Below are 26,204 nucleotides of genomic sequence, written 5' to 3'. Positions count from 1 at the left end.
AGAAAATTGGCATCATTGTAAGTGCAGCTGAACGCTCTTTGGGACTCAGTGATTTTACAGCCGAGGCCTTGCAAGGAATCATGTTGAAGAATGTTCCGCCCTGGACTATGACTGGATGGGGTTTTTAATGTGTCTATTTTTGTATAGTGCCCTCAAACTCAACTCTGGACCTTGAAGCGAGTTCCACTGCATTTTTTCATTGTTCCCCTCTAATCAGGGACTGATTTAGACCTGGGACACCAGGTGTGTGCAATTAATTATCAGGTGGAACAAAAACCCAGCAGGCTCCGGACCTCGTAGGCTAAGAGTTGAGTACCCTAGAATAGCGTATGATATCGTTTCCTCCAACCCCTCTCCAATAGATTTTTTTCATATCGTTCACTACCCTGTACAGTAGGTGGCGGCAATACACATTAAAGTCTAGCAATAAACCTAAAAAAAGAAGGCTTCCTTCTTGCCATACCGGAAATGACGGTATCAAGCTGCTGCCAGCAAAACAGTGGTCAAAACAGACAAGAGTTGAACGCAAGACTGTATCTAAACCATCTTTAGTCGAAAGGTAAACATGAGAACAAATCGGAGGGAAAAAGTAAATACAAATCACACAGACGATATGATTAAAGTTGATTAAAAACAACCAGGTAGATCATAAATGCGCATCTAGACAAATTATAATCGCTTTGTAGCTAGGTCCACATGGATCGCTAGCTGATATGTCGTTAACTAGTTAACGTTAACTTCAAACGTTAGTTGGTTTAGCTATGTCAGAACGGTTTATATAGACCTTTAAAAAGGCCAAATCATACGCTAAGTATTTCTTTAAGCACGTGAACGAGCGTGCTCACGCTGGAAATATAATGCTTAATGAGAGAAGACGGGCTGCGAGCGTCAGATTGTATTTTTCTCGCATCTATGCGGAGCAATGCTGGTAAAATTAGCGGTTAAATTGCCAGAAAATACTATTTGTGCATTATGTCTGGAATTGTGACATGTATAGTTAGTGTCCATTTAGTGTTGATAAGGTAAACTACGGTATAGTAATGCATGAATGCAACATTATACATTTATCAACTGGATTGTGTTTCGGAATTATATTACGAGTTGTCAATGTCATTTCTTGACAGTAGGCTATCACTGTGGTAGATTAGACGATTTGATTGATAAAGTTCAAACAAAGTGCATGGTAAAGTGTAGCTTTGGGACACAACATCGGGAGTCTGTATTGGACTGCCTGAGTTGTGCATAGTTCTGGTGGCTGGCGACAGAAAATAACCCTACCACAATAAATAGATCTCAGGCAGCTGCATAGCCATAGCAGGAGATTTGTCCACCAACCTTTTCTTGGCGATACTTTCTTCGTTCTCGATGAGGAGAGGCACCATTGTCTTACACTTATGTGTCCAGTTGCAGGGGGAACGATTGAATATATAAACTGCTCCGTTATTAAATACATGTTTTGCTCCATTAAGTAATCCAACAATGTGTACACTGCCATCTTGTCTATTTCTCCTCTCTCATTGATCGAGCGAGGTGAGTGCCATTCAAAGTGACGCTTGATTGGTGGATTCATTGACGAGCCAGGTGGGTGTCCACCAATCAAGCCTACACTCACCTGACTCCAATCAATGAGAGAGGAGAAATAGACAAGATGGCGACGTTTAAATTGTTGGATTATTCCATGGAGCAAAACATTGATTTAATTTAATAACAAATAATTTTCTAAATTCAAACATTCCCCCTGCAACTGTACACTTACGTTTATACGACAACGGTGCCTCTCCTAATAGAGAACAAAGAAAGTATGCCCAAAAAGGTTGGTGGAAAAATCTGCTATGCTATAGAGCTGCCTAATATCAAGGGTTATCACAGCTAATGAGTATAAACCCTTTGATTCCATAAACTAGGTTAGTGAGTGCCTTGGATCAAATTAATCAAATCTGGTCTAGAGATTGAGTAGGTCCTTTGTAGATAAAGGAGTTAGAGGAATTGTTATGATTTCGATCATAAGAATGACTGGAAGTCTACAGGAACAGTTTGGAAGTCTATGGAAACAGCTAACATGCTGTAGATGTCATCATTGCGCTAACACTAGTTAGCATTGGCTCGCAAAACTACCTCTAACTTCCTTCATACTGGACACAGAGACATAAAAATGGTATCCACAAGTTCATCTAATTCTAGGGAATTATATCAAATCATTGCCAAAATCATGAACTATCCCTTTAAATATCAGCTAATAATGACATGAAATTACAGATGCAAGTGTTTTGACATATACATCTTTTTTTACAGGTACTCTAAAGTCCTGCCATTGACTGCATTGTTGTTGTTGCTACGCAAGCAGGACAATATGAATCCACTCAGTTCAGAGAAGGAAACGTTGATTGATGAAATCGAACAGAGTTTATTTACTTTAACCGTGGACAATTTACGTTACCTGTGTGAACGTCATAGACAAGATGGCAAAGATGGATCTGAAATTAAAGGGATGAATCATCGCTTATTAAGGCGTAAAATCATGGAGGAAATGTGGGACAATACAGATTCAATGAAATCAGAGGAGCAGGGAATGTCTTGGTTAGTCCAACTGAAAGAGGACATCAGGAGGATACTGGAGGATGCTAGGGGTGCACCAATGAGTCCCAGCCAGTCCGATGATGATGATGCTGTAGACTGTGACGAAGAATGCGAAGAGGAGGACAGCGATTGGTTGCCTAGCAATGGACTGAAGGTGGAGCACTTGAGTTCCAGCCGATCCGATGATGATGATGCTGCAGACTGCGACGAAGAATGGGACGTGGAGGACAAGGATTGGTTGGCTAGCGATGGGCTGGGGGTGGAGTTGAATCCAGAGAGGCACACACAAGAGCGGAGTGTGAGAGGCGTGAGTATTTCTTTTTCCAGTCATAAAGTGTGTCTCTCAGTATTTCCTTGATAAATCTCATCCTTGATTCCTTGACCTCAAATCAGTTTGTTGGTGGCATATACAAATTTGCAGATGTTATCGCAGGTGCAGCGAAATACTTATTGTTCCAACAGTAATATCTAAAAACAATACACAACAATACACACATAATAAAAAAGAAATAAATTAAGAAATATCAGAATGCGCAATGTCAGAGGCAGGAATATATAATACATACATAATAATAATAATAATAATAATATGCCATTTAGCAGACGCTTTTATCCAAAGCGACTTACAGTCATGCGTGCATAATTTTTTTTGTGTATGGGTGGTCCCGAGGATCGAACCCACTACCTTGGCGTTACAAGCGCCGTGCTCTACCAGCTGAGCTAAAGAGGACTGTACATACATACAGTACCAGTCAAAAGTTTGGACACCTACTCATTCAAGGGTTTTTCTTAATTTTTACTATTTTCTACATTGTAGAATGATAGTGAATACATCACAACTATGAAATAATACATATGGAATCATGTAGTAACCAAAAAAGTGTTAAACAAATCCAAATATATGTTATATTCTTCAAAGTAGCCACCCTTTGCCTTGATGACAGCTTTGCGCACTCTTGGTATTCTCTCAACCAGCTTCACCTGGAATGCTTTTCCAACTGTCTTGAAGGAGTTCCCACATATGCTGAGCACTTGTTGGCTGCTTTTCCTTCACTTTGCGGTCCAACTCATCCCAAACCATCTCAATTGGATTGAGGTCGGGTGATGCAGCTCTCCTTCTTTGTCAAATAGACCTTACACAGCCTGGAGGTGTGTTGGGTCATTGTCCTGTTGAAAAACAAATTATAGTCCCACTAAGCGCAAACCAGATGGGATGGCGTATCGCTGCAGAATGCTGTGGTAGCCATGCTGGTTAAGTGTGCCTTGAATTCTAAATAAATCACAGACGCTGTCACACCTCCTCCATGCTTCACGGTGGGAACCACACATGCGGAGATCATCCGTTCATCTACTCTGCATCTCACAAAGACACGGCGGTTTGAACCAAAAATCTCCAATTTGGACTCATCAGACCAAAGGACACATTTCCACCGGTCTAATGTCCATTGCTCGTGTTTCTTGGCCCAAGCAAGTCTCTTCTTCTTTTTGGTGACCTTTAGTAGTGGTTTCTTTGCAGCAATTTGACCATGAAGGCCTGATTCACACAGTCTCCTCTGAACAGTTGATGTTAAGATGTGTCTGTTACTTGAACATTTATTTGGGCTGCAATCTGAGGTGCAGTTAACTCTAATGAACGTATCCTCTGCAGCAGAGGTAACTCTGGGTCTTCCTTTCCTGTGTTGGTCCTCATGAGAGCCAGTTTCATCATAGCGCTTGATGGTTTTTGCGACTGCACTTGAAGGAACTTTAAAAGTTCTTCAAATGTTCCGTATTGACTGACCTTCATGTCTTAAAGTAATGATGGACTGTCGTTTCTCTTTGCTTATTTGAGCTGTTCTTGCATAATATGGACTTGGTCTTTTACCAAATAGGGCTATCTTCTGTATACCCCCCTACCTTGTCACGACACAACTGATTGGCTCAAACGCATTAAGAAGGAAAGAAATTCCACAAATTAACTTTTAAGAAGGCACACCTGTTAATTGAAATGCATTCCAGGTGACTACCTCATGAAGCTGGTTGAGAGAATGCCAAGCGTGTGCAAAGCTGTCAAAGGCAAAGGGTGGCTACTTTGAAGAATCTCAAATATAACATATATTTTGATTTGTTTAACTTATTTTTGGTTACTACATGATTCCATATGTGTTAATTCATAGTTCTGATGTCTTCACTATTATTCTGTAGAAAATAGTAAAAATTAAGAAAAACCCTGGAATGAGTAGGTGTGTCCAAACTTTTGACTGGTACTGTACATACATACACTCATACACTGAGTATACAACACATTAAGAACACCTGCTCTTTCCATGACAGACTGACCAGGTGAATCCAGGTGAAAGCTATGATCACTTGTTAAATCCACTTCAGTCAGTGTAGATGAAGGGGAGGAGACAGGTTAAAGAAGGATTTTTAAGCCTTGAGACAAAGCTGAAATGTCTTGAGTCAATACGTATTCAAACCATTTTTTTTATGGCAAGCCTAAATAAGTTCAGCAGTAAAAATGTGCTTAACAAATCACAAGTTACATGGACTCATTCTGTTTTCAAGAATAGTGTTTAACATGATTTTTGAATGACTACCTCATCTCTGTAGACCACACATACAATTATCTATAAGGTCCTTCAGTCGAGCAGTGAATTTCAAACACAGATTGAACCACAAAGACCAGGTAGGTTTTCCAATGCCTCGCAGAGACGGGCACCTATTGGTAGATGAGTAAAAAAAAATAAAAAAAGCAGACATTGAATATCCCTTTGAGCATGGGGAAGTTATTAATTACACTTTGGATAGTGTATCAATACATCCAGTCACTACAAAGATACACACGTCCTTCCTAACTCGGTTGCAGAAGAGGAAGGAAACCGCTCAGGGATTTCACCATGAGGACAATGGGGACTTTAAAACAGTTCCAGAGTCTAATGGCTGTGATAGGAGAACACTGTATGTATGGACTGTATGGTGGTATACAGTATCAATATTTGGCATGTCATTAAGTCAACCATCAATCCTGTCTAACAGAATATCGAATAAAGTGACAATATTGCAATTTATTTGTTATTAATAATGTAAAGATTCCATCAGTCTTCTAAAACACCAGAGCTGAAAAAAATAGAACAACAAACGGGGAGAAGTGTTAAGGGTAAATTGGAATGGATACAGTGTAGCTCAGTTGGTAGAGCATGGCGCTTGCAACACCAGGGTTGTGGGTTCGTTTCCCACGGGGGGCCAGTATGATAATTTTTTTTATTTTTATGTATGCACTCACTAACTGTAAGTCGCTCTGGATAAGCGCATCTGCTAAATGACTAAAATGTAAATGTAACTGAGGATGGATCAACAACATTGTAGTTACTCCACAATACTCATCTAAATGACAGAGTGAAAAGAAGGAAGCCTGTACAGAATACAAATATTCCAAAACATCCATGTCTATATCCTAGTTACCCACGTCTATATCCTGGTTACCCACGTCTATATCCTGGTTACCCACGTCTATATCCTGGTTACCCACGTCTATATCCTGGTTACCCACGTCTATATCTTACAACAAGGTGTTTAAGTAATAGTGCGAAGAAATGTAGTTTTTGTCCTGAACACAAAGTGTTATGTTTGGGGCAAATCCAACACATCACTAATTACCACTCTTCACATTTTCAAGCATGGTGGTGGCTGCATCATGTTATGGGTATGCTTGTCATCGGCAAGGACTAGGGATTTTTTTTTTTAGGATAAAAATAAACGGAATAGAGCTAAGCACAGGCAAAATCCTAGAGGAAAACCTGGTTCAGTCTGCTTTCCAACAGACACTGGGAGACTAATTCACCTTTCAGCAGGACAATAACCTAAAACACAAGGCCAAATCTACACGAGTTGCTAACAACATTGAATGTTCCTGAGTGGCCTGAAAATGTCTGTCTAGCAGTGGAGGCTGCTGAAGGGAGGACGGCTCATAATAATGGCTGGAATGGAGTGAATGGAATGGCATCATACACCTGGAAACCATGTGTTTGTATTTGATACCATTCCACTGATTCCGCTCCAGCCATTACCACGAGCCCGTTCTCCCAAATTAAGGTGTCACCAACCTCCTGTGATGTCTTGCAATGATCAACAATCAACTTGACAGAGCTTGAATTATTGTAAAAATAATAATGGGCAAATATTGTACAATCCAGGTGTGCAAAGTTCTTTGACTTACCCAAAAAAGACTAACAGCCAGTGCTTAATTTGAGCCGGATCGCACCTCTCAGATTTTACTGTTGTTTTCCGGCACCTATTTGACCAGATCCGGTACCTCTCGCAGCATGATTTATTAATTGTTTCACTGTTCGCATTGTAAACATTCTAATTAAACTTATCATCATTAAATCAAGTTGCCTCCTCATTATCCCCCCCGGTGATCCTTCTGTGTAATCATCCTATCATGCCACACTGATTCCAGACCTGCTCTCTTATTTGTACATAGAGGTTATGGGGAGGGCCAGTGGGGTATGTAACTGATCTTGAGTGCATCCACCGACGAAGTGCTCGGAGCCCTCAAAAAAAAGTTTTTGAACATGCCTGAACCAGCTTTGGTGGCAGCAGTAACAACAAAGTTATAATAGAAAAATGGACCCTACAGCCAGAGTCTTCAGAACAGCCTTAGAGCTAAAGCCACTTTGGAGCAAGAAGTAGACTCTCAGGAGTTAAATGGACTTGACCTTGGGGAGAGTCATTCTGGGGGGTTTTGAAAACTAAGGTAGGAAAAAAAAAATATCCTTTACCTTCACAGCACAGAACAAGTTTAATCTGAATATGTGCTTCATATTATCACACAGGCAGGAGGCCTATATATTCTCATATGTGTGTTCTGCTGTAGCCTACATTTATTTATTTTATTTGAAGTTATATTCCGATATTTGTTCTACTGCTACATTGATTTCTTGTAAGCCCCATAGCTGAGTATGTGTGCGTATGGCAGGTATTCTGCAGTGATGTCAAAATTTTTTGCTGTACATTGATGTCTAGAAAATTAGGCTATAAGAAATTCTGACTTGTAAGACCCGCAGCTATACTCAAGTACGTGGCCAAACTGCAGTGACGTCTAAAATGCTTTGAATTAATCAGCATCTTGGAGAGTGCTGTCCGTTTCACCACCATAGATAGTAGGCTACTTGGCTGCTACGTTGTGTTTGACCCCCCCCCCTCCCCGAGCGCACTGTGTTCCAGGACCTCCCGATTTACAAGTTAAGCACTGCTCACAGCTGTAATCGCCGCCAAAGGCGCTTCTACAAAGTGTGAGTATTTATGCAAATGAAACGTTTCTGTATTTCATCTTTCAATAAATTTGAACACATTTCTAAAAACATGTTTTCATTTTGTTATTATGGGGTATAGTGTGTAGATGGGTGAAAACATATTGAATCCATTTTGAATTCATCCTGTAAAACAAAATGTGGAATAAGTCAAGGGGTATGAATCCTTTCTGAAGGCACTGTGTGTAGATCTAGTTACCTATCTGGCTAACGGAAACTTATATATCAAATCAAATCAAACTTTATTTGTCACATGCGCCGAATACTACATGTGTAGACATTACCGTGAAATGCTTACTTACAAGCCCTTAACCAACAATGCAGTTCAAGAAAGAGTTAAGAAAATATTTACCAAATAAACTAAAGTAAAAAATAACACAATAAAATAACAATAACGAGGCTATATACAGGGGGTACCGGTACCGAGTCAATGTGGGGGGTACAGGTTAGTCGAGGTAATTTGTACATGTAGGTAGGGGTAAAGTGACTATACATAGATAATAGACAGCGGGTAGCAGCAGTGTAAAAACAAATGGGGGGGTCAGTAAATGTAAATAGTCCGGGTGGCCATTTGATTAATTGTTCAGCAGTCTTATGGCTTGGGAATAGAAGCTGTTAAGGAGACTTTTGGTCCTAGACTTGGCGTTCCAGTACCGCTTGCGTTGTGGTAGCAGAGAGAACAGTCTATGACTTGGGTGACTGGAGTCTTTGACAATTTTTGGGGCTTTCCTCTGACACCGCCTAGTATATAGGTCCTGGATGGCAGGAAGCAGTGATGTACTGGGCCGTACACACTACCCTCTGTAGCGCCTTACGGTCAGATGCCGAGCAGTTGCCATACCAGGCGGTGATGCCAACCGGTCAGGATGCTCTCGATGGTGCAGCTGTATAACTTTGTGAGGATCTGGGGACCCATGCCTTTTCAGTCTCCTGTGGGGGAAAGGTGTTGTCGTGCCCTCTTCACGATTGTCTTGGTGTGTTTGGACCATGATAGTTCGTTGGTGATGTGGACACCAAGGAACTTAATTCTCGACCCGCTCCACTATAGCCCCGTCGATGTTAATGGGGGCCTGTTCGGCCCGCCTTTTCCTGTAGTCCACGATCAGCTCCTATGTCTTGCTCACATTGAGGGAGAGGTTGTTGTCCTGGCACCACCCTGCCAGGTCTCTGACCTCCTCCCTATAGGCTGTCCCATCGTTGTCGGTGATCATGCCTACCACTGTTGTGTTGTCAGCAAACTTAATGATGGTGTTGGAGTTGTTTGGCCATGCAGTCGTGGGTGAACTGGGAGTACAGGAGGGGACTAAGCACTCACCCCTGAGGGGCCCCAGTGTTGAGGATCAACGTGGCAGATGTGTTGTTGCCTACCCTTACCACCTGGGGGCGGCCCGTCAGGAAGTCCAGGATCCAGTTACAAAGGGAGGTGTTTCGTCCCAGGGTCCTCACCTTAGTTATGAGCTTTGTGGGCACTATGGTGTTGAACGCTGAGCTGTAGACAATGAACAGCATTCTCACATAGGTGTTCCTTTTGTCCAGGTGGGAAAGGGCAGTGTGGAGCGCAATAGAGATTGCATCATCTGTGGATCTGTTGGGGCGGTATGCGAATTGGAGTGGGTCTAGGGTATCCGGGATGATGCTGTTGATGTGAGCCATGACCAGCCTTTCAAAGCACTTCATGGCTACCGACGTGAGTGCTGTGGGGCGGTAAACATTTAGGTCAGGTTACCTTCACTTCCTTGGGCACAGGGACTATGGTGGTCTGCTTGAAACATGTAGGTATTACAGACTCGGTCAGGGAGAGGTTGAAAATGTCAGTGAAGAGACTTGCCAGTGGTGTAAAGCCCCGCAGCTATACTCCAGTATGTGGGAAGACTGCGGTGACGTCTAATATGCTGCGTGCTCTATCTCTGTCTTTCTATCTAAATAATCAGGGTTTCCGTTAGCCGGTCATAGCCGGCTTTTGGCCGTTTTTACTTATTTTATTTTTAAGCTGATAACTGTCGGGGAGGAAAAAAAGAAACATTTATTGCGAAATAAATAAATAATGCTTTTCATTGGTTGAAATACCAGTTGATGGAAATACATTTGACCGGTCATGCTTATCGGTCTATAGGGTAATTTAGTGGAATTAAATTGGTGCTTGTGTATATTCGTTATGTATCCTATTTATCACACGCACACAGCATACAGAGCGGAAAATCTGTCACACTGATTTTATAAGCCCAATCATTGCGCAACAATTCTAAATGCAATCGTGTGTTAAAAGTTTTTGGGCCACGATTTAATTATTATTATATATATATTTTTTCTCAACTGGTAATTGATGCACACTTCCCATTCGCCATTCAAATGCATAGGCAATGGAAGGGCAGGCTTCATCCGCGCGTCACACACCACTTTACAATGAGCTGGAGGCAGTACTATGCATTTTGAACAACGTATAGCTACTTAATTGTTTGAAACCTGAACGTTTTTGTACATATTATGAGGCATGTTTTACCTTCAAAGTAGGCGAGCCTAGGCTAAATCCAACCATATCCGTGGAGGCAATTATCTTAGAAAGACTTCCATATGCCATTGAAACCAGTAGCCTATTTCTCTCATGTTCTATTGTTTTTTTTAACTGTCTTTAATTGTTTAGTAGCCAAATGCACATTCATGCGTAGCCTACTGCCTTGTGCGCATTGCTGCGCTAAACAATGTTATGAAATAATAGTTTATCAACATTTTAAGCTAAACGTTACAATCTGTTGCATCAGATTTAATTGCTTTTTTAAAATGTTTTATGTAGACTAGGCCTACTGGTTGTATGAATTTGGGATCTATCGTCCCACAACTGTCCCAGAGTCAGTTTGGGCTATTTCTTTCTCGACAAGCTGACCATTAGAATAGGTCAACTTTTCTACTATGGGGGATAGTATATTGACATAGGCTCATAAGCGGCGCGTCAATAAGGCTCGGGGAAGCTTTCCTTAAGTAAATTCAATTAAAAAGCCAAAATGATTATAGCCTAATTATGGGTAGGTATTGTCAAAGAGGCGGGGCTTCAGGAGTGACTGAAAGATAGTGATGGACTCCCGAGTCACGAATGGCTGGAGGGAGTTCCAGAGCCCAGGAGCAACCCTGGAGAAGGCCCTGTGGGAGTTCCAGAGCCCAGGAGCAACCCTGGAGAAGGCCCTGTGGGAGTTCCAGAGCCCAGGAGCAACCCTGGAGAAGGCCCTGTGGGAGTTCCAGAGCCCAGGAGCAACCCTGGAGAAGGCCCTGAGGGAGTTCCAGAGCCCAGGAGCAACCCTGGAGAAGGCCCTGAGGGAGTTCCAGAGCCCAGGAGCAACCCTGGAGAAGGCCCTGAGGGAGTTCCAGAGCCCAGGAGCATCCCTGGAGAAGGCCCTGAGGCAGTTCCAGAGCCCAGGAGCAACCCTGGAGAAGGCCCTGTGGGAGTTCCAGAGCCTAGGAGCAACCCTGGAGAAGACCCTGTCGCCGAAGCTCTGGAGCTCGGACCTGGGGATTACAAGGTGGTCTGCTGTGGTGGAACGGAGTGCGCCTGTGGGTTGGTAGGGGAGAAGAAGGTCTGAGAGGTAAGGGGAGGCAAGGTGGTGACGGGCTTTGTTGGTCAGAAGGAGAATCTTGTAATCAATGCGTTGGGAGACAGTGGAGTTCACGGAGGAATGGGGTGATGTGCTGCCACAACTTAGTGTGGGTGAGTCGGGCTGCAGAGTGTTTAACCATTTGGAGCTTACAGAGGGAGCTTGAATTGATGCCGTAAGAGTAGTGAGTTGCAGTAGCCAAGACGGGAGGAGATGAACGCATGTATGAGGGTTTCAGCGGCAGGACGGGAGAGGGAGGACCTGACTTTGGCAATGTTGCGGAGGTGGAAGAATGAGAATTTGACAGTCTGTCCCTTCTAGATGTGTGGGTCCCTCCTCTACACTGCGGCCCCGTCGTGTGCTCTCTGTGTCCTGTAGTCTACGATCAGCTCCTTTGTTTTGTTTAGGGAGAGGTTATTTTCCTGGCACCACTCCGCCAGGGCTCTCACCTCCTCCCTGTAGGCTGTCTCGTCATTGTTTGTAATCAGGCCTACCACTGCTGTGTCGTCAGAAAACTTAATGATGGTGTTGGAGACGTGCGTGGCCGCGCAGTCATGGGTGAACAGGTAGTACAGGAGGGGGCTGAGCACACACCCTTGTGGGGCCCCAGTGTTGAGGATCAGCGTGGTGGAGGTGTTGTTGCCTACCCACTTGGGATCGGCCCGTCAAGAAGTCCAGTTGCACAGAGAGGAGTTCAGAACCAGGGCCCTGAGCTTAGTGATGAGCTTGGAGGGCACTAGGGTGTTGAAGGCTGAGCTGTAGTCGATGAACAGCATTATTACATAGGTATTTATCTTGTCCATGTGGGATAGGGCAGTGTCCGTGGATCTGTTGGGCGGTATGCGAATTGTAGTGGATCTAGGTTGTCGTGTAAGGTGGAGGTGATATGATCCTTGACTAGCCTCTCAAAGCACTTGATGATAACAGAAGTGTGTCATGAGCACTCTCTCTCCCTGGTAGCAACATTAATTGCATTCAATTATCTTCCACTCTGCTCACCTCCCTCTCTCTACTCAGCCTAACTAGCTCCACCTGCCCTGCTCTGCTCTTGTTACCTGGCCAGCTGCACTGCATTTCCCACTCACCATCCTCACCTTGCCTCACTCTGTTCTAATTACTCTGCCAGCTGAACTGCATTTCCCCACTACCTCTCCCAGTATATCAAGCCCCTGTTTTTCAGCCAAGCCCTGTCAGATCGTCTTCAAACCCGGACCAGTAACCTGCCTGTCTGCGCTCTGACTCCTGTTTGTGATACCGATCCTTTCTTGACTGCCTCCTTGTTCTACTGCCCCGTCTATCCCAACCTGCCTTCTGGACCTCGACTACTCTCCGATCTTCAGCCCCTCCGGTAACTCGTTTCTGCCTTCTGTCTCTCACCACGATATTTGCCCAGCCCTGATCTGTACTTCTGCCTGCCATTCATATTGCTGTTGTGTGTGTGTTCCCCCAGGTCTCCGACCACCAGATGAGCGTGCCCAGACGTTTCACCACCTCAGCCCGATACGCCGCTCCATCACTGGGGAACACACACACTAAGCACTTGGACTGGACACCCCCGGACATTTGGTGACCCCGGAGCACAGGTACCCACAGGAGGACCCTGAAAGACCCTGACACCCCTGGGACTCCTCTTCCCGCCTGTAACCTTGAATAAAGAACTCTGAATTTGAACTTGCGCTCTTGGGTCCTCTTCTGTTCGGGACAGAACGATCTGACCATCATGGACCCAGCGCACTCCCTGACCACGATGGAGGAAGAGCCAGAGAGGACTGCCCTACAGCGACTGGAACGCTCTGAGGGAGACATAAATCGGATGGCTGGCGACATCGCTTCCCTTCTCCAGCTATTCAACCAGCAGCAACAACAGTTCCAACTGCAGCAACAACAGCTAGCCCAAGCCCTGCAACTACTCTCAGGCCCGGCTACTCCACCTGCACCCCCCCTGGTCCTTTTGTTCCTGTACCACCGATACTCCTTCATCCCTCCGCTGGAGGTCCCAATGCTGCAGGCCCGGCAGTGCTGCCACCAGATCCCCACGCTCCTGAACCAAGGATTGGGAACCCGAACGCTTTTGATGGCAACCAGAAGCAAGTAAGACCATTCTTGAGCAGCTGCCGAATCCAGTTTGCACTACAGCCCAGGACTTTCTCAACAGAGGGAGCCAAGGTGGGGTATGTCATCACACATCTCACCGGTCGAGCTCGGTTGTGGGGAACGGCGGAATTCGACCGGCAAACCCCAGCCTGTGCCTCCTTCAGTGCCTTTGAGAGGAGATGTTAAAGGTCTTTGACCTAGGCTCGCCAACAGCCGAAGCGTCACAAGCTCTGCTCACCATCCGTCAGGGCAATCGGACAGTGGCAGACTTCTCCATTGACTTTCGTACCCTGGCCAGTCAAAGCTCGTTTAACCCAGAGGCACTGGTGCAAGCCTTCCTCCATAGCCTGGCGGACTATATCAAGGACGAGCTTGTTTCCCATGACCCGCCCTCAACGCTTGATGCCGCCATTGACCTTGCCGTTCGCATTGACCGCCGTATGCAGACCCGGAGGAGGGAGAAGGGGCCGTCTCAGTCAACCTGCCATCCGTACTCGGGTCGATACCGCTTCTGTCCAGCCCCTGCCTGTCAAGTCCCATAGCCAACTCAATCAGCCTGAGCCCATGGAGATTGGCCGTGCCTCTCTCTGACTCCCGAGGAGCGTCGGCGCCGTCTAAGCTCCAACCTTTGCCTCTACTGTGGTGGCGAGAATCACCGTGTCGCTACTTGTCCGGCAAAAGCCGCAGCTCACCAGGTGTAGGGGAGATCCGGGTGAGCTCAACAAGCCTTCAGTCTCCCTCCATCCGAAAGACCCTGCTTCATCTCCGCCTTCAGCTTTCTGACAAGACTCATACATTGGCCGCCCTTGTGGATTCCGGAGCCGAAGCAAACATCATGGACCCTGAGCTTGCACAGCAACTGGGCGTGAACCATCATCAACTGACACAACCCATTCCTGCACGAGCCCTGGATGGGCATCATCTTGGCACTGTCACTCATATCTCCGCCCCCTGTGACAATCCTGCTGTCAGGAAACCACCAGGAGTCCATCCAGTTTCACCTCCTACACTCACCTGGCCAACCACTCATTCTTGGATACCCGTGGCTCCGTCAGCACAACCCCCACATCGACTGGGAGACAGGAACAGTCCGTGAGTGGGGAAGGAGTTGTCACCAGACCTGTTTAAGGGGGCCACCCTGCCCGTTCACCGGGAAGGATCTAGCGCTACCTCCGACATATCCAATGTTCCGGCCTGTTACCACAGCCTGAAAGAGGTGTTCAACAAATCCAAGGCGACATCTCTACCCCCACACAGACCCTATGACTGCGCGATTGATCTCCTGCCTGGCACAGCACCTCCCAAGGGTCGTCTGTATTCACTGTCAGCCCCGGAAAGAAAGGCCATGGAGGACTACATTAATGACTCTCTTGCCTCCGGGATAATTAGACCGTCGTCTTCCTCGCAGGAGCCGGGATTCTTCTTTGTCGGCAAGAAGGACGGTTCTCTTCGTCCATGCATAGATTACCGGGGTCTGAACGACATCACGGTTAAGAATCGCTACCCACTGCCCTTACTTTCGTCTGCCTTCGAACTGCTGCAGGGGAGCCACTGTATTCACTAAGCTGGACCTTCGCAATGCCTACCATCTGGTGCGGATGAGGGAGGGAGACGAATGGAAGACAGCGTTCAACACACCAACCGGCCACTATGAATATCTCGTCATGCCCTTCGGCCTCACCAATGCCCCAGCAGTTTTTCAAGCCCTAGTGAATGATATCCTCAGGGACATGCTAAATACGTTCGTATTTGTGTACCTTGGACGATATTTTAATATTCTCAAAGACTCTGTCAGAACACACGCATCCACGTCCGGTTGGTCCTGCGCCGCCTGCTGGAGAACTCTCTTTTCGTGAAGGCAGAGAAGTGCGAGTTCCATGCCAAGACCGTTTCATTCCTGGGGTATGTGGTGACCGAGGGCAGCATTCAGATGGATCTCACGAAGGTGTCGGCTGTCACTTCCTGGCCAGTTCCTGAGTCTCGGAAGAAGTTGCAACAGTTCCTGGGCTTTGCCAACTTTTATAGGAGATTCATCAGAAACTATAGCACAGTGGCTGCACCCCTCACGGCGCTAACCAGCACTAAACAACCGTACCAATGGACATCAGCTGCTGATAAGGCCTTCAATATCCTCAAGACATGTTTCACTTCTGCTCCCATCCTCCAGATGCCAGATGCAGCAAGGCAGTTTGTGGTGGAGGTAGATGCTTCGGACGTGGGAGTGGGTGCAGTGCTTTCTCAAAGAGCAGCTGAGGATGGCAAGATGCACCCCTGTGCCTTCTACTCCCGTCGGCTAACCCCTGCCGAATGCAACTACGACATTGGGAACCGCGAGCTGTTGGCTGTCAAGCTCGCCCTTGAAGAATGGCGGCACTGGTTAGAGGGGTCAAAGGAACCATTCGTAGTGTGGACAGACCACAAGAACCTGGAGTATATCCAAACAGCCAGGAGGCTGAACTCCCGTCAACAGCGGTGGTCTCTGTTCTTTACGCGCTTCACTTTCACGCTCTACCGCCCGGGATCTCGCAACATCAAACCTGATGCTCTTTCCCGGATGTTTCAGAAGGACGAGACCACCGCCATGACAGCTCCCATTCTTCCCAGCCACTTGGTCGTAGCGGCCCTCACCTGGGAGATCGAGAAGCAGGTCATGGAGGCTCTTCGGGACCAGCCAGGTCCAAGCACCAGCGCCCCCCAACCGTCTGTTTGTTCCAGCAAATCTCAGGTCACCTGTGATTCAGTGGGGGCACGAATCCCGTCTGGCCTGTCATCCCGGCATCACTCGCACCCTTCATCTGGTCCGCCAGCGGTTCTGGTGGCGGGGGATGAGACGGGATGTCCGAGAATTCATCCGAGCTTGTCCCACTTGTAACCGAAACAAGACTCCCAACCAGCCTCCTGCTGGGTTGCTGCAACCCCTACTCATACCCAAGAGGCCCTGGTCCCACGTTTCACTGGACTTTGTTACGGGCCTTCCGCCCTCTGACGGACACACAGTCATCCTTACCATTGTTGACCGCTTTAGTAAGATGACCCACTTCGTGCCCCTTCCCAAACTACCCTCTGCTAAAGAGACCTCCCAGGTGGTCCTGGAACATGTGTTTCGTATCCATGGCCTACCCCAGGATATAGTGTCAGACCGGGGCCCGCAATTCTCAGCAACCTTTTGGAAGGAGTTCTGTCATCGCCTTGGGGCCACCGCCAGCCTATCGTCTGGATTCCACCCGCAGTCAAACGGCCAGACTGAACGCATGAACCAGGAGCTGGAGAAGGCACTGAGGTGTGTGGCTTCCCAAAATCCCCCGGGCCTGGGCTCAACACCTGCTCTGGGTGGAATATGCCCATAATTCACTCACCAGTTCCTCCACCGGGCTCTCCCCCTTTCAGTGTGTCTACGGGTATCAACCTCCACTGTTTGCCAGCCAGGAGGCGGATGCCACCTGTCCGTCTGCTCTTGCGTATGCCCGCCGCTGCCGCCGCACTTGGGCCCAGGCTCGCACTGTGCTCCTGAAGTCTGGAACCAGCTACGCCGTCGGTGCCAACCGACGGAGGACCCCAGCACCTACTTACCGGGTTGGTCAGAAGGTCTGGCTGTCTGCCCGGGATCTGCCGCTGCGGGTTGTATCACGAAAGCTGGCCCCTCGCTTCATTGGTCCTTTTCCTGTGCAGAAAGTCATCAGTCCAACGGCGGTCCGACTTCAGTTGCCCGCTTCCATGCGGGTCCACCCCACCTTCCACGTCTCCAAGGTCAAGCCGGTCCATGAAAGTCCCCTGGTCCCTGCAGCTCCGGCGCCACCTCCTCCGCGCCTCGTAGATGGCGGTCCTGTCTTCACCGTCCGGCGGCTGCTCCGCTCTAGGCGAAGGGGGTAGGGGTCTCCAGTACCTCGTTGATTGGGAGGGATATGGTCCAGAGGAGAGGACCTGGATCCCGGCCAGGAGGATAGTGGACCGGACCCTTATCACTGACTTCCACCGACTACATCCTGATCAGCCTGCAATCCGTAGGGGCCGTCCAAGAGGGGTTCCTAGCCGTCCGGCCCGCCTTGCTCCTGTCTCAGTGCCTGTCCTGTCTCCCGACCGTGACCCTCCAGCTCCTTCTGAGGATGAGGAGATTCACTCGGACCGCTTCGGAGGAGTTCTGACCCGCCGCCTGCTCCCCTCCACCCTCCCGGCATGATGTTGTTCTTGGGACTTCTGGGGCCGTCCCTTGGAGGGGGGTCCTGTCATGAGCACTCTCTCTCCCTGGTAGCAACATTAATTGCATTCAATTATCTTCCACTCTGCTCACCTCCCTCTCTCTACTCAGCCTAACTAGCTCCACCTGCCCTGCTCTGCTCTTGTTACCTGGCCAGCTGCACTGCATTTCCCACTCACCATCCTCACCTTGCCTCACTCTGTTCTAATTACTCTGCCAGCTGAACTGCATTTCCCCACTACCTCTCCCAGTATATCAAGCCCTGTTTTTCAGCCAAGCCCTGTCAGATCGTCTTCAAACCCGGACCAGTAACCTGCCTGTCTGCGCTCTGACTCCTGTTTGTGATACCGATCCTTTCTTGACTGCCTCCTTGTTCTACTGCCCCGTCTATCCCAACCTGCCTTCTGGACCTCGACTACTCTCCGATCTTCAGCCCCTCCGGTAACTCGTTTCTGCCTTCTGTCTCTCACCACGATATTTGCCCAGCCCTGATCTGTACTTCTGCCTGCCATTCATATTGCTGTTGTGTGTGTGTGTTCCCCCAGGTCTCCGACCACCAGATGAGCGTGCCCAGACGTTTCACCACCCTCAGCCCGATACGCCTCCATCACTGGGGAACACACACACTAAGCACTTGGACTGGACACCCCCGGACATTTGGTGACCCCCGAGCACAGGTACCCACAGGAGGACCCTGAAAGACCCTGACACCCCTGGGACTCCTCTTCCCGCCTGTAACCTTGAATAAAGAACTCTGAATTTGAACTTGCGCTCTTGGGTCCTCTTCTGTTCGTGACAAAGTGAGTGCTTCGGGGCGTGTTACGAACCCCGTGGCTTTAAACGTCTAGGGTGGATGGACAAGAGACCCGTAACATAATTCATGCAAATTAGAATCGTGACATGAAACAGTGAGAACAAAAACTACCGTCAAACATAAAAGGTTTATTTTTGAACACACGGTAAAGGTTGGGGGAAAAAGGGCTGAGCAGGACCCAAGAAATGAAACAATAGTGTAAAACACCCCTAAACTGATCTTGCCTGCCTCAAGAACCGCTAAGCTACTGCTAATCATACAAAAATACAGTGGGTGGTCCGCTCAGGTCTAACTAGTGTTTTTAGACAGTTTTCTTCCTACGGGTAATGTATGCCCAAGGGCAACTTGCTTAAATTCCCAGAAACACACAACAACGTTACCAAACAGAGTAACCAGCAAATGAGTGAGTACACAAAACACCACAGTATCCATACTCACATACGGAGAATAGTCTCAAGTCACCACAGTATCCATACTCACATACAGAAATAGTCTCTAACAACAAACACAACTGACCGGCTTTTAAACAATAGGATGTGTGATTGAAAAACCAGAAACAGGTGGTGCAATGCAGAGGAATGTCCACTGATTGGTCCACCTCAGCAATCAGCAGACACCCCCAACGACCACCAATCAGGAACATACAGGACACCTGTGATTAGGGCAGAAGGAGAGGAAAAACACAAAAAGAAACAGGATACCTGTATCCGTAACAGGGCGATAGTTATTTAGTTCAGTGACCTTCGTTTTCTTGGGTACAGGAACAATGGTGGACATCTTGAAGCAAGTGGGGACAACAGACTGGGATATGGAGAGATTGAATATGTCCGTAAACACTCCAGCCAGCTGGTCTGCTCTGAGGACGCGGCTTGGGATGCCGTCTGGGCCAGCAGCCTTGTGAGGGTTAACACGCTTACATGACTTACTCAGGTCGGCCAAGGAGAATGAGAGCACACAGTCCTCGTGAGCGGAGGGGGCCTCGTCGGCGGCTCTATTTTCCTCGAAGTGGGAGAAGGTGTTTAGCTTATCCGGGAGCGAGGCGTCGGTGTCCGCGACGTGGCTGGCTTTCCCTTTATAGTCTGTGATTGTCTGGAGTCCCTGCCACATACATCTTGTGTCTGAGCCATTGAATTGTGACTTCACTTTGTCCCTGTACTGTCGTTTTGCCTGTTTGATTGCCTTACGAAGGTCATAGCTGTTTGTACATGTCCATGTTCCCAGTCACCTTGCCATAGTTAAATGCGGTGGTTCGCGCTTTCAGTTTTGCGTGAATATTGCCATCTATCCACGGTTTTTGGTTTGGATATGTTCTAATCGTCACAGTGGGAACAACATCCTCTATGCACTTCCTGATGAACCCAGTCACCGAGTCAGTGTATACGTCGATACTATTCTGAGGCGACCCGGAACATTTCCCAGTCCGCGTGATCAAAACAGCCTTGAAGCATATATTCCGATTGGTCAGGCCAACCTTGACCAGTACTTACCACGATAGCTTCCTGTTTAAGTTTCTTCCTATAGGTGGGGAGGCGCAGAATGGAGGCGTGATCTGATTTGCTGAAGGGAGGGCAGTGTAGGGCCTTGTAGCCATCCCAGAAGGGAGAGTAGCAATCATCCAGGGTACGTGATGCGCCTGTAGTACAGGAGATGTTTTGATAAGAATTTCAGTAGCATTTTTCTCAGATTTCCTTTATTGAAGTCCCCAGCTACAATAAATGCAGCCTCAGGATATGCGGTTTCCAGTTTACACATAGTCGCGGTGTCGGCTTGGGGGGAATATACACGGCAGTGACGATGACCGAAGAAAAGTCTCTTGGGAGGTAATGCGGCTGGCGTTTGGTGAGGTATTCCAGATGGGGAGCACAAAAGGACTTGACTTCCTGTTCCTGTTCCACAATCACACCATGAGTTGTTAATCTTGAAACAAATCCCTCCGCCTTTCTTTTTCCCTGAGAGTGCTTTCTTCCTGTCCACGTGATGGTCGAAGAATCCCGCTGGCTGAATGGACGGGGACAATATATCCGGAGAGAGCCATGATTCCGTACAACAGAGTATGTTACAGTCCCTGATGTCTCTTTTGGAAGGAGATTCTCGCCCTGAGCTTGTCTACTTTATTGTCCAGGGACTGAACGTTAGCGAGTAGTATACTCAGAAGCGGTGGATGGTATGAACGCCTCCTGAGTCGGACTAGGACCCCACTTCTTCTTCCTCTTCTCTGGCGTCAGTGTTTTGGTACAGCCCCCCGGGATGAATAGAGCTGCCTTGGGAAGTTCAAACAAAAGATCCAGGTCAGGGAAGTCGAATTTCTGCTCGAATTTCTGGTGAGTGACTGCCGATCAAGTGTCAAAGGTTATTTTCAGCTGTAGGTAATAATACAAGAAACGTTCTGAGCAAATAATGTCAGAAATACACCCCCCAAAAAAAAAGTTGGCTAGTAGCAAGAAACAAGGCGACCGTGTCTGTCGGCGCCATATTGTTATCCTCCTTCTATAAATGTAGATTCAAGGTTTCTCCTCTTGGACTTTATCCTCCTATGTTTTTAATCAAGAATGAGCGGAGTCAAGGAAATACTTTTGAGAGTGTTTCCCATCCTGATTTATTCTGTCTCTGTTTTATGATTTCCAGAACAAGCTTCCCACGTCCCCCTCTGCCCTACCGAAGTCCCCAGGTCCTGCCTCTCCCGGTAATGCATTACTGCTGGGTCTGAAGAGGGTGTCTGTGCGGCTGGACGACTGCAGGAAAACACCGGGGCAGAGTGGCCATATAATACACAAGACAACACAGACAGGAGAGAAACCCCACAGCTCGTCTAATGCTGAACAACACAATACCCTTTCAGGAGACAGGCCTAGCTCCCATATCTGTGATCACTGTGGGAAGAATTTTGTCACAGCAAGAAGTCTAAAACTACACTTACAGTACCTGAAGAGATACAGAGATAACTTGACTGGAGAGAAACCACACGTGTGCTCTACATGCGGAAAGGGATTCAGTGAGGCTGGCAGTCTTAAGAGACACCTGAGAACTCATACTGGGGAGAAACCGTACGTCTGCCCTCGTTGTGGGAAGGCTTGGAGTGATTCTGGAAACTTAAGGAGACACATGAGAAAAACTCACCCAGGAGAGAAGTTTGTTGTGAAGAGCATCCTTACAGGAGAGAAACCTTACCATTGCTGCTCTGACGACTGTGGGATGAGCTTCAGTACGTCACGCGAACGCAGAGTACACCAGAGAAAACACACAAGAGAGAAGCTTCGCAGCACGCCTAATGCTAAACAACGTAAGGAACCCCTCTCAGGAGATGGCTCCCATATCTGTGATCACTGTGGGAAGTGTTTTATCACAGCAAGGAGTCTAAAACGACACTTACAGTACCTGAAGAGATACAGAGATAACTTGACTGGAGAGAAACCACACGTGTGCTCTACATGCGGAAAGCGATTCAGTGAGGCTGGCAGTCTTAAGAGACACCTGAGAACTCATACTGGGGAGAAACCGTACGTCTGCCATCATTGTGGGAAGAACTACAATGATTCTGGAAACTTAAGGAGACACATCAGAACTCACACAGGTGAGAAACCTTACCACTGCTCGGAATGTGGTAAGAATTTTCGTGAAAAAATAAGCCTTGAACATCACCGGGAAGTGGTTCACACAGAACACCCTCACCGCTGTGCTCACTGTATGAAGAGCTTCGTAAGTGCATCTAAACTGGAATCACACATACAAAACCGACATCCACCAAATGATCCTCTGAAAAACCCACATGTGTGCTCTGAATGTGGAAGGGGATTCAGTGAGGCCGGTAGTCTTAAAAGACACCTGAGAATCCATACTGGGGAGAAACCATACGTCTGCCCTCATTGCGGTAAGGATTTTACTCAATCTGGACTCTTACAGAGACACATGAGAACCCACACTGGAGAGAAACCCTACCACTGCTTGGTGTGCGGGATTAAGTTTCGTCATACAATCTCGTTAAAGCAGCACCACCTGAAGAACCACAAGGGGGAGACACTGGGTCCCGTCCGTATGCACCAAGGCCCTCTTCCATGCCCCCACTGCGGGGAGAAGTTCTCTACCAAGGCTCTTCTAAAGGGTCACCTGCAGAAGACCCACAAAAGTAGAGTCCACTGCCTACAGTGCAACAAGACCTTCTCCACTAAAGGTAGCTTACTAGTCCACCAGAGGAAACACACTGGAGAGAGGCCTTACCTTTGCCCTCAGTGTGGGAAGTGTTTCTCTCTGGCAGGGAGTTTAAAACTTCATCTCCGGATTCATGCGGGTGAGAAACCTTACTGCTGTACTTACTGTGACAAGAGATTCACAAGTAAGAGCCACTGCAATCTACACCTGCGAATCCACACCGGAGAGAAGCCATACCAATGCCCTGACTGCGGGAGGAGGTTTCGTGACGGGAATGTCCTGAAAAACCACCGGCGGACCCACACAGGAGAGAAACCGTTCCAGTGCCACCTGTGTGATAAAGCCTTTGCCCAGTGGAGCAGTCTGAAGAAACATCAGGAGACACATAGGCTAACTCAGCCTGTCTCTGTCCCAAGACTCCCTAATCCCTATCTACCACACAATCAGCATGTACCTTATCCCTACCCACCACAGACTCAATGGTAACTTTATCACCTGTCCAATCCCTTATAGCGTGATTTCTCATGATACCCAGACCAAAAAATACCATGATTTGGGGGATTTTCACAAAATGTAATCCATAGAATAGTACAAAACATTTTCACCTTCCTAATATTGAGTTGCACCCCATTTTGCCCTAGAACAGCCTCAATTTGTTGGGGCTTGGAGTCTACAAGGTGTCGAAAGCATTCCACAGGGATGCTTGCCCATATTGACTCCAATGCTTCCCAGTTGTGTCAAGTTGGTTGGATGTCCTTTGGGTGGTGGACCATTCTTGATACACACAGGAAACTGTTGAGCATGAAAAACCCAGCAGCATTGCAGTTCTTGACACAAACCGGTGTGCCTGGCACCTACTACCTACCATACCCTGTTCAAAGGCACTTAAATATTATGTCTTGCCCATTCACCTTCTGAATGGCACACATACCACACATACATACAATCCATGTCTCAATTGTCTCAAGGCTTTAACAAGTGACATCAACAAGGGATCAACAATGGATCATAGCATGATTGAGAAATAATTGATCAACTATGCTTTTATTTATGACATTTTGGCCTTACCCAGGCCTCCTTTAAAACTCCATCATGTTTCCTCTGTAGGCTCATGAAAGCAAAAAATTGTTTCATACCTAGCTTTACCGCTTGATCTGTAATGAGTAGTATTTTGATTTCAATAAAAACAATTTTTACATAAATGTTTGAATATTGAAAAAATAAACATGAATGTTGAAAATATACCATTTTTTTTAGACTAACTTTTTAATATTTTAAGCACAATATACTCAATGGGCATATCAAAGTTCTAGAGTGGGATCTCTGCTACTTTTAGATTTATGATCCCATTTGTAAGCATTACCTTCAGAGTAAATGTGAAAACTGATTCAAAATGGTCGCCCTCTGCTGGTGATTTGCAGGGTGTGCAATGACAAGTAAAAGGAGTGCTGTGATTGGTTACATTGCCTACTATGCCAATTTCTCTTTATGAAATAGGCCATAACTTTAACACTAGCAGAGATTCCACACTGGAACTTTGATATGCCTATAGAGTATATTATGTTCAACAATATATATTTTAAAAACTGCCAAATCAAAAATGGTATATTTTCAATTCATGTTTATTTTTCAATATTAAGAAATTAATACCTTTTTTAAAATTGAAATAAATAATAGTACTAATTTAACAGAGCCAGCGGTAAAGCTTCATATGACACACATTTTTGCTTTGTAGCACCTACAGATTAAGTTAGGCCTGGGTAAGGCCACATCTAATAACTTTGAGGGAAGGGAGCAGGTGGGTCTGGGCAGGTGTGATGTCATTGATGTTTGTGTGCATCTGCATGCTGTCATATGTATGTGTGTGTTTTATTGTTTGATAACAACCATTTAAGCAAAGGTATTTTTTTTAAACTGTTTCTCTTTGGCAACTTCCTACATAGTAGATGTTAGGTTGGATACTGGAGCTCCGAAGCATGCGTCGAAATTGCTAGGCAACTAACTTGGAAGCAGTGTGCTGCTAGGCAACGAACTTGGAAGCAGTGTGCTGCTAGGCAACTAACTTGGAAGCAGTGTGCCAAAGCGGGTATCATCAATGACGTCTGAAGCTTCCTTTGATTCATGTGCTTTTTCAAACTGTGTTGCAAAATGCGAGATCCTACAGATTTCACTTTGGTTCAAGGGATTTCTTCGATTAAGCTGCTTTCAAACACCGACCTCTACTGGATACCATACTTATAAATATAGTTAGGATTATGTACATGTAATTTCACCTGACTGGTAGTTTAGCAGGTGGAGTAGGGAACATTGAGGGTATGAGGTCGAATCCTGTTGGAGTCAGACTATTTAGAAAATTGTTTTATGTGAAACCACACTTTCTGCACTGTTTGTAAAATAATTAGTTTTACTTAGTATAGTATAAGCTTCTGTGTTATGCATCCTAAATAATGCCAGATTCACTTTTAGAACAATAGTAAACTTGAAGGTAAAAAAAGGAAGCATGACGTAAGATGCGAACCTGGTAATCCAACTGATTGTAGGCTATTAAAGCCAATGATTTAATGCTGCACCGCGGAGTTTTGATAAAATCAGTGGAGAGAAAGAAAACGATCTGATAATCACCCATTGCTATTTATTGCCAACCAGCAGATGTCATTTAATGTGCAGTGTGAACGGATAAGGAAGCTCTGAGTAGTGAACCTACAGTATTTTGGACACAATTGGCTGGAAAGCCTGAATGCTTCAGGAAGCTTTGTTTACCCATCACTACTACACAGGCTTCCAACACCTGTTTTCAATTATTTATACCGCCATCTTCTTCTTTCCTATCATGTCATTCGCACAATTTGTTTGTGCGTGCTGCCACCGACTGCGGGAGTGTGTGGTCGATCACGATACATTTTGTGGTACAAATTTTTTTTGAAATGCACCACCAACTATCCCTACACCATACCACTACTTCATAAAAACAATGTCTAATCAAATACACCACCCCATTCAACTACTCTGACCCTCCCTACCTGATCCTACACGGGACTCTTTCCTTCAACACCCCGTATCTCTTCAGCAGTAAAACCTCGTACGCCCAAGTACTTCTCTGCAGCTGCCACCACAACATCTATTTTCTGTGATTTGATGTTCCATTTCTGCGGTACAGTTGGTAACCATGGCAATGAATGCTATGAAGAAGCCAACCTTACTGAAGCACAAATTGGTATCACTCTGTATTGGCCTAGACCTACTACTCACCCTTGACCCATCATCCTCTGCTCTCTTCACTGCCTCAGCATAAGACACTTGTTCTACTCTGATTCTGCCCACCTCAACCTGTCTCTCTCGCTCTGGACTCTTCTGATCTTCAGCAACATTGGCACCCCCACAATTGACATGCACAGTTTTTTTCCCACCGATACTTCACATTCCTTTGTCCCTCCTGCACACTTCTCACTTCTCACATCTCGGGATCTCCTTCCTACACACTGCTGCAACATGACCATGAG

General features: G+C 46.6%; 1 protein-coding gene across 1 annotated transcript; it reads left to right on the top strand.

The window, feature by feature from the left end:
- Positions 1-481: 481 nt before the first annotated feature.
- On the top strand, positions 482-23,380 carry LOC121581186 (zinc finger protein 709). The gene is made up of 3 exons (XM_041896635.2): positions 482-559; positions 2,293-2,884; positions 21,184-23,380. The coding sequence occupies exons 2-3, from the start codon at positions 2,351-2,353 to the stop codon at positions 23,188-23,190; spliced, it is 2,541 nt and encodes an 846-aa protein (XP_041752569.2). The 5' UTR covers positions 482-559; positions 2,293-2,350; the 3' UTR covers positions 23,191-23,380.
- The last annotated feature ends 2,824 nt before the right edge of the window (positions 23,381-26,204 follow it).

The sequence above is a fragment of the Coregonus clupeaformis genome, chromosome 1 (genome assembly GCF_020615455.1).
Source record: "Coregonus clupeaformis isolate EN_2021a chromosome 1, ASM2061545v1, whole genome shotgun sequence".
In the NCBI taxonomy this organism is placed as follows: Eukaryota; Metazoa; Chordata; class Actinopteri; order Salmoniformes; family Salmonidae; genus Coregonus; species Coregonus clupeaformis.
Note: the sequence above shows the minus strand (reverse complement) of the source record. Positions and strands in the feature narration are given on the sequence as shown.